This window comes from Myxocyprinus asiaticus, chromosome 2 (genome assembly GCF_019703515.2).
Source record: "Myxocyprinus asiaticus isolate MX2 ecotype Aquarium Trade chromosome 2, UBuf_Myxa_2, whole genome shotgun sequence".
Classification (NCBI taxonomy): domain Eukaryota; kingdom Metazoa; phylum Chordata; class Actinopteri; order Cypriniformes; family Catostomidae; genus Myxocyprinus; species Myxocyprinus asiaticus.
Genome location: NC_059345.1, coordinates 26,502,972 through 26,512,709, shown reverse-complemented (window position 1 = coordinate 26,512,709; position 9,738 = coordinate 26,502,972). Strand labels below are relative to the sequence as shown.

At 35.4% G+C, this 9,738-nt stretch overlaps 1 protein-coding gene across 1 annotated transcript in view; it reads right to left on the bottom strand.

Moving 5' to 3' along the window:
• Positions 1–296: 296 nt before the first annotated feature.
• LOC127413694 (histidine N-acetyltransferase-like) overlaps positions 297–9,738 on the bottom strand; it is a 28,847-nt gene continuing 19,405 nt past the window's right edge. The window contains exon 4 of the mRNA XM_051651033.1: positions 297–9,737. Within this exon, the coding sequence (XP_051506993.1) occupies positions 9,171–9,737 (567 nt within the window). The 3' untranslated portion in view covers positions 297–9,170. The remainder of the gene's footprint in view (position 9,738) is intronic.

Genomic DNA, 9,738 nt, shown 5'->3' with positions numbered 1-9,738 from the left:
TATGCACTGCCAAAAACAACCAGTTTCTTACATTATGTTGATTTGAATTTGAGGACAAATGACGTGGGTTTAATTTTTTCAAAACCATCTTTAGTGGCTCTCCCCCTCTATTTGTGCAAAGTGGGCTACCATCACCTTAACCGAACATTTAAGATGTTCACAATAACTGCTGGTCCATAAGAAACTGTATTGTTCTTTTGCAGTAGATCTCGGCAATGTGAGGTTGCAGTGACAGCTGCTCCTCACACCAGCATAGTTTAACAAAGAAGCTTCTCACATTCTCCATTTGTTGCTGCCTGATATATATATATATATATATATATATATATATATATATATATATATATATATATATATATATACACACACACATAGCTTTGCCCAACTGCCATTATGCTGTTTTTGTTTCCGTATCTCACTCTTTACCATCCTATATCACTCTTCCCCGTTTCTACATATTTGCTGCATAACATTATGTTCTGCCCTGTGCATGTGTTCTCTATAATACTATGGTGCAGTTGTTTTTGAGTAATAATGCCCATACTAAAAAATACATTAAATAAAAAAATAAAACAAATCTGACTTAATTGGTAATATCTTTTAAAAATGTTTTTTCTTTTTTTTTTTTTTTTTTTTAAGTTGCATTAAGCAGTTGTAAGGAGTTTCTACTTGGTGATTAAGGCCTAGCCTAGCAAGTGCTGTGTATTCTCAGCTGCTTGTCTTGGTATTTGTCAGTAATGTGATTTGTGTACTATTTTGTGCTGTGCATCTGCTATTACACATTATTATATATTGTAAAAAAACCTAGTGGAACTATAGCATTGACCTTTATCCTTTTGCAAGAACTAATAATTAAAACAAAACATCTCATCAGAATAATTGTCCTTTAACTTTTTCCTCTAACTTTTGAAATCAACTCCCATTGCCCATTAGTAACGATGACTAGTTTGTTTAAGGGCTGTATTAGGGGTTCATTTTTTTTTCTTTTTTTTTTTTTTTCTTGTTTCTTTGTTGGTTTATTGCTAAATAGCAGTACAATATACAGTTAGATAGACACACACACAAATATCTCTAACACTAAGTTTTGATTAACCATTGGAAAATAAAGCATACTTATTATACTAATACATCAATTCAAAACACCACTTAGCAAAGATAACACATCTAACTATGCTATTTGGAAACATTTTGTTCATCCTGATACTGCATTATAACTACAACAAATAGCTAAAGACTCACCAGTCCCTTAACAAATCCATTTGATCAAAAATATTAGCCACATGTCTTCATATTGAGTTGTTATCTGCCATCTTTTCTCCTTGCAAAGCAATTATTGTTTAACATCTATTGCTATTAAAGTATTCATTGCTGTTATTGTGTTACAATGATAATGACATACACTCTGACAAATTAAACACTATTTTAAAAGGCTAAATGAATGGTAAATTAATACCAGCAAAAATACAACAACAGGGTAACATAAACCATGAAACTCTGAACTTTTGCAGTATAGCAACTATATATTGCAGCCATAACAACTGAGTTGGATTAAAGTTAAAGAAAATCCAGTACTTATGAAGGACCTCAATGAAAGATATATATAGAATAGAAATACAGATTTCTAACTAAGCTAAAAACCTAGAACATTCATTATTAGAATTCAAACATTTGGGTAAATTCTTGTCAAAGACCCTGTCTACTGAGCTTGTAGTTTTGGTCATGTTTAAAAGGCAAGATGGAAACATGATGAATGTGTTTTCATAGGGGATTATCTTCTAGTTTTCTACTGCATTAAACATGTCTTTGGGAAACTGTAAATAGAATTACGATTCACCAATTACAGCAGAGGTATAGCTCTGACATTTTAAGTTAACTTTTTTTTTTTAATGTAAATTATTTACATACTGTATAATATTAGAGATAAAACATTTGTGCAGTCATTTTGTCTCCTATACATATTCAATATACACATTTCAATATTGTATTTTAATGTAACAATATATCTGCACATAGCCTAGTTAAATGGCCATTGGCATATATGTTACTCAGTAATGTAAGATTACTTCCTACCATATGTCTAATTACACTTGGATATGCTTCAGGATCATTCATTGACAATTTCTTACTAACATTCGTTGGTAAATTTAACATGTAGTAAAGTCAATGAAAAAAAAAATCTGCAAATAATTTCTGAAAATATTTTTACCACCCAGCGTTCGAACTGATGATTCAATTTAACATTTTGTTTTAGTCCTGTAAATGTTTGTCATCTTTGTCATCCATGTCATCAGATTACTATAAAAAAAGAAAAAACAAAATCAAATAAAACAACAACAAAAAGAGCGATACTAACTTAAAAAAATAGCAACTCAGGTTTGCTAATTGTTAAGTTATACTTATGACAAGAGTTCACACACATGATATGACTGCTGCTGTTATGCTGATTTGAAGTGACAGTTTTTAGTTTTGGAAATATTTTTAAATATATACTTTATGTTAAGATGCTCAAGGTAAGCTATTTGTTAAGTATACAAAGAAAGAGAGGTATTTAGAGATGCACACAACTACAACAACAATATATCGCAAGCAAAAAGAGAATTTTTTTTTAAAAAGTATATAGTCTCTGAAAATGTATATCATATATTTATATGGCTAAACCTACAATTTTGCTTAAATACTCTGTCTAAAATCTTTCATTACTGCCCCTTCCAATTTGATTGGTTCTAAGTGTCAATGTATCAGTACAAGGTTACTGTGCGCAGTGTAAACTTGGCCACATCTTCATTGTAAAGCCTTTCCCCACCCACTCACACAACATGCACATTTCAAAAACCTCTCATGGATTATAAGGTTTTTAAAAAAATTACTGTATTTAAAATAGTTCTGCAAATCTCACAATTTCTGATAAAAGAAACAAAGTTAACAAAACACTAAAACACTTTTTCCATTTTTCGTCACTGCTTGAGAATAAGCAGCCATATTGGGTAATAAAAAATCTTAAAAACAAAAAATGAAAATGCCATTGAATAACATTGAAACTCTATTCACCCTCTTGAATAACAGTTGGCTGTGAGTTTTCTAGAAATATATTTTCTGGTGTATACACCATTAACATTAGTTTCCCATCATAGGTTATTTTCAAATATTCCTCACAAATCATGGAACCCAGTGTGTATCTAGGGCTAATGGGAAGACTTGAGTGAAAACAAGCTCAACAGCCACTGCTGCATCAAGAGAATGGGTGACATTCAGTCCTCCACCTTCTTGAGATCTGTAGAAATCATGGTCCCTGCTTTGCTGATAGTGGTTAATACTGTATGTCCATCAGGCCAACGCAATGGTTTCAGACATGTACAGTGTGGTTCATTCAGACCATGGTCATTAAGTAGGAGCTGTATTACCACTATAAATATCAAGTGAGGAGCACACCAATAAAAATATATTTATATTTAAAAACATTATGCAGACAGGCCTATGCTCCTTTTCAAAGGAACCCTTACAAAAAATATATACTGATCCACTGAATGACCATGACTGGTACAGCAACACACAATGTTTCGTGAAGATCCCCCACTGTGCTTTGGAATATCTACAGTATAAAGTGCAGCACATCAGAATAGTTAGATGAATGGTAAATTCAATATACTAGACAATCCAATCTGAGTTAGATATTTCTGACATGGCATGACATACAATACACTTTGCATTGGAATCAACTTGTATTTTCTCCCTAAATACTGCAGAAGATTAATAAAACAGCATCGTGCGCCACAGGTGAACATACCTGTGTGATTTAGCCATTTGAGAAGAGTCTGTAAATAGCCACTAGGGGTTGCACAGACTAGTCGACTACAACTAACATAGTCGACACTGTCAGCCTGAAGTCGACTAGTCGCTCATCACATTATTTATAAGAATAGTCTGGAGGAAATACAGCAGGTGTAAAACCGGTGGCTCTGCACTGAAAAGGCGAAGTGGCTCAAATATAGGATGTTCTGTTAGACTCACATTAAAAGACACACACGTAATGCACTTCAGAACTGGTTTTGTTTACGGCGTTGCTCTGCTCAACAACGCAATGCATCAACATGTCAACAACAATCTTATGCGTTCTCCATATCTGTACAACACATGCACATTTGCACATTGTATCAAAACTGTTCATGTTCAAAACTGATAACATTCTATAGGATACTCTGATAAAGATGAAACAACTGCTACAGTAACCTTCAATATATGCAAATTGGCCTTCAAATATAATAGAAATACTAGTGTTATGCTAACCTGGATGCTGTTCGCTCCTTCAGTTAGAAAAGTGCTTCAAGTTGGAGTCCGATGACCTGACGGAATAAATCCAGACTATCTAATGTCTGACCACATATAGCTACAGTATGTTGATATTTTTGTAAATACATATAATTAGCTAAAACCCATTACATTGTAGCGAACATAGATCTATCTATTGTGCAATGTAGGATTGAACATGTAGGGTAGTGGGATTTCTGTGGGTATGTGGTGGTTCGAGGGTTGAATGATGTCACAACTAGTTGAATTCAACTCGACTAATCGACAAGTCAGTTATTAAAAATCAGTCGTCGTGCAACCCCTAATAGCCACTGTTTGTTTTCTTAGGAAAACAACAAAGGGAGAAGCAGAGTTGGAGCTCTGATAGTGCAAATCAGCAATTCAACTCATGTAACATATTTACGGCTTTCAGTTTAGTTTAGTTTTTTTTTTTTTTTTTACTTTTTGAAATGTTTGAAAGATGACTTGGAATAGAAAATCTCCCTGGTGGTTTTCCCTTCATTTTCGTTCACCAAACATACATAGCTGCTTCCAAGTTCAAATACACATATAAAGCTCTTCAAAACATTACAAAGCAGTCAGTAAAATGAAAAACAAAAAAAGCCTTCAAATATAGTCAAATAAACAGAATATAAAAATCAGGAACAGGTACAAAGCAGCACAGGACAGTGCATTAGTATGACAAAACTGGAACCCAGCCTTCTTAATTTAACCTCTCCTGCTCACTCTTTCCATGTCGCCCTCTACAGTGTCATGCTGAAGGGGATCAGGTGGAAATTAAGGGAGTCTGGGGTGAACCCTTGTTCTACGCAAGATGACACTCCCTGTCTCAAGTTTTACTTACTTGGACACAAGCCCTGAAACTTTAACTGGCCCACAGTCATACAGGATAACAAGTCTCGTGGGTATATTTGCTTTTCTATGTCTCAGCACCCATGGTATTACTTCAGTGCTGAGTCTGATAAACCAGGCAATGTGCAACTACAATATCATAGAGTATGGGACAGAAAGGAAATATGCAGGTCAGGATGGGACACTCTTCTTTGGTCTACCCATGTTATCCTAAATAAGACACACTGTATGCAGCTAATTATGAACAAACATTTCATTGCCTACCAGGCCTAATCAGCTCTTGTGCTAATGATGATTCCCTTTTTTATCACAAATAAAGCGTTGTCAAGCAATCTTTTTTCTTTGCCATTTCACAATACAAAATTAGTGTTTAATCTTTCTTTTAAAAGGTAACATGATCTGTATCACGTGTCTTCACCTCACTTTTCCAAGCATAGCCATGGATCTCACATCTCCCTCTGCAACATGTCTTATTTTCCATTCCAGAAAAAGAAAGTGAAAAGCCACATTACAATTGAAGGAAATGGGTTTGAAGTTCACCCTGTGTGTGCCAGTGAAACATTGGGGCAGCGTATCCTTTACATCTCTACAACATCAGGTGGTCACATTCTTCTAACCTTTTATAGACGTATGGCCCTAGCCTGACATTTGGACCTGTGTAACATATAGGGTTAAAAATTCCTACACAATTTGCAAAATACCCAGAAAGGCAATTAGACATTGAATGTGCAAAAAGAGAAGGTGGATTTTATAGATTAAACTATAAAAGAAATATAAACAAAATTCCAAATTACCAAATGTCCTTCACATTAATGTTTAAACAAAAGTGACAAAAAGAGAGTAGCAACTAAAAATAGACAGTAACCAAATCCTCTACCACAACACAAAGCACTTAAATCTAAATACACTGCACTATGTACAACAAAACCTGCAAACCTACATTTTGGGATTCTAATCCATCATTTCTAATTATGATGTGAGCTTTTAAGAGGGATAAAAAAGGCAACTCAAAAATAGCATGTAAGAGACAAAAGCTTGGGTCTAATGTAATTTGAAGATCACTTGCACACTTCTGAGTTACTACCAAGGGTTTACTTTAAGTGTTACATTTACTTTATGGAAACTGAAAAATTATTCTGTTTTTGTGCTTCTCTATTTTTTACCATATATTTTTAAACTTTTTTAACAATTTCTTCTGAAATTACATAGCAGAAATCAGTAGCAGATCCTGGCATAGGCGATATAGGCAGGCGCCTAGGGCAGCAACGCTCTCTGGGGTGGCACGACAGGGTACCTGCCAGGCCGCCCCTTCACAGAGCTCGCAAAATTGCAATGGGAGAAAAGTGCCCCAAATTGTGCCACCCTGCCCCCGCACAGAGCTTGCAAGATCGCAATGGGAGAAAGGTGCCCTAACAGGCTACTCAGACTTAAAGGCTCTATATGTTTAGGATTATGGATGTTCATAATGTATTCTTACATTTTGAACAAACATAAGATAACCATGATAAACAGTAGGCCTATAGGTAGGCTACACCATGACACAGGATCTTCTTAGTGGTCTTGCAATAATTAGTATCAATCATGTGATTGCTGGGCAGATATGAAGAAGTCAATGATGATTTTGCATCAATGAAATCTAGGAGGGGAGGGTCACGACCGATCTCGCCTAGGGCACCAAGTAAGTCAGAACCGCCACTGGCAGAAATTAAAGATTTTGAGATTGCAGCCATGCAAGAAGTTTAACAAAGATCTGCTGTTACTTACAACCCTTACATATATGTGTATATGTGCATATGCCAGGATAAAAAAGGCTTTCTGCTTGCCCTTTTTAAATACTGACTGCAATATAAGTCCCACATGCAGCTGTCCAAATGAAGGAGGCCTCCTTTTCGTCAGTTGACGCTGATAAAACAGCTCTTGAGTCCAGCAAAGTTCATTAAAACAGCTCTGAGTCCAGCAAATGAAGAAACAGATTCATAATTTGTCATAAGAACTGAGAAATTCAGGATATTGGCTGTTTAGTGGACACCAATTCTAATTTTTCAGACCTAGCTGATTATTAATTAATAAGTTATATATTGATCATGTAATTTGTTGTATAACCTATGTTGTTAGGCAAATGGAAATAAATGCTGCATGAAGAACCTAATGGGAAACCATCTTGTTTTAGATAATAATGTATTTTTGTTTCATTAAACTTCACAATTTGTCCCATTAGAGGAACAGTGGGGGATGAATTTGCTAGTGTGGACTGTATCTCTCTTTTTCTCTCTCATTCTGGCATAGTACATCAGGGATCGGGCATGCAGCAATCTGGGTTTGGGGCAAAGGAACTAAATATGGATCTGGGGATGTTTGAAGGCTTTTATCTGATCATCTTTTCTGGGTTATATTGTGGGCATCTCTACCAAGACAAGGTCAAGGGAACGAGATGGTATGTCCTATATCTTCAGTATCTTGAAAAGAAGCATTGGTAACTTCATCTATTCTTTTCCAATGGATAGCTGGTCACTGTCATCTTTCAGAAGGGAAATATACTTCCCTTTTCTTTTTCCATTTTTTGTTTCCCCAAATGGATGAGTGGTTGTTTCTTGTTTAGCAGAGGTTTTCAACTGTCCAGAATACAAGGATTTGGTTTTCCAGATTGCAAGGTTGAATCTCCCGAGTCCACTGGATAAAAAGTTTCCCTCTCTTTGTGGAATACATACAAAATTTGGGAGCATTTCTTAAGCTTGTCTACATATTTTCAGGGTCGATAGGTTTTGATGAAAGAATTATAATATGTATTTACACATGGAGCACTGATTTTGAATGAATTTCATAAAAGTCAAGTCTTCACTAAAATAACACTTATAAAAAAAATTATGTGAGTGTGTACTGTAAATATCCCTAATAATATTTCCTGTCATTTGTATTTAAACATCATCCTATCACTCAAACAGAATCAGTCAGTTTATAATTATTAATAAATACACATTGAATCAAATAAAAATTATGTTTGTTTCATTAATAGTTATTAATGATATCTAGCTGAATGTACAACTAACAATGTTCCAGTGTATTTTGCACTTTGCATCTACAGTAATGTAAAAATACTGACAACATATTTTGAAGCAAATAAGTTCAAGTACATAACAAAAAAATAATAATTTCAGACTGTAAGCTAAATGTTTAAGCAAAGTTCTCAGCCAGACATATTTAGATTCTGAGTTATAAGCACTGCAAAGTACTTTTAGAGGAAATATGATTTAAAGATAATGTGTTTCAGCATTTTTTAAGGAGCATTTAAAACAAATATAAAAGCAAAACTGCTTAAAATTAGATTACTTTTAATAACACTGTACTAAAACTGACAAATTAGATCTGAACAAGGGATAGCCTGTGATAAAGTCTCCAATTAAAAATATATATTTTTTCCTCTAAATATTAGCAGCTACAGTGCCAAATTCCTGAAAAAGCAACAGACACTAAAGTGAGATCCAATTTTTGATCATAAAGTGCCCTAAAGATTGTGCAGTTTTCTTCGCAACTCAGCACGAGGAAATATGCATTCACTGCCAGTGACACCAACAGAAATAGAACAGCCTAGGACAAACCTTATCACTTGTGTCCCCATTTGTTTTTATTCTGCTGCTCTTGTCTCGTCCAGAGCACAGGACAATGTCCCTAGTTGTTCCAACCATCAGTGCCGCTGTTCACAGTGCTGCATACGGAAATAAATTAGGTACTCTAAACAAGCTTCCATTTTGTTTTTTTGTTTTTTCATTAAATTCGTAATTTTAATTGTTGTTAAATTAAATTAAATTCTACAAGAAAGTTACATTATCAAGCGGAATAAAATTGAAGTATCTTTCGTCCCGTTTGAGTATATATTTTAAATGTTTTTTTAGGGATTTCTGAATTTTCTTTTAAGTGTTATATTTGAAGGAGGCTTTGCTGTTTATGTAAGTTTGTTGTCTAATTTTAAGGGAAGGGGTTTCTGAGGCTCCTCGACCTTTCCTGTCATCCCTTTACTAAACAACATCAGACTCCACAACGCACTGCTCTGTGTATTCTTTCACCAACTCCACCTTAAGCGTCTCCCTAAAGAAGCCTTCCATTGGCTTCCAGAGTGCTGGGTCCAGGAACACCTGACACATCACATAACCCTTTAGAGTGCCAGTGTGGCACCTTAGGTGACACAAAAGCTGCTGTATGGCCAGCACCAGGTCTTTGCCAAACATGTCGATGTTAAGGTAGTACCAGTCATCACCGATTGGCACACGGAATGGAAAGGTGCATAGGCTGACCATGGTTGGATGCATGGCATCATCAACCATCCAATCAATGTCCTTCTTCAGAAGAATGGCCATGTTGCTAGAAAGAGGCTTGAAGGGTTGCCAATCTTGAACGATGGTGGCATTGGGGAGGACATCCTGCATTAGAACATCACTTAAGAAGAGCTGGTGCACCTCTGCAGGCTCCAAATGTACTGGGATGTTTGTGGAGGACAGACCCATCCCAGCAATACTGATATTAGGCCCGAGATCAGCAAGGCGTAATTTTAAGTCTTCAGCACGGAAGCGCACCAGGAGGATTCCC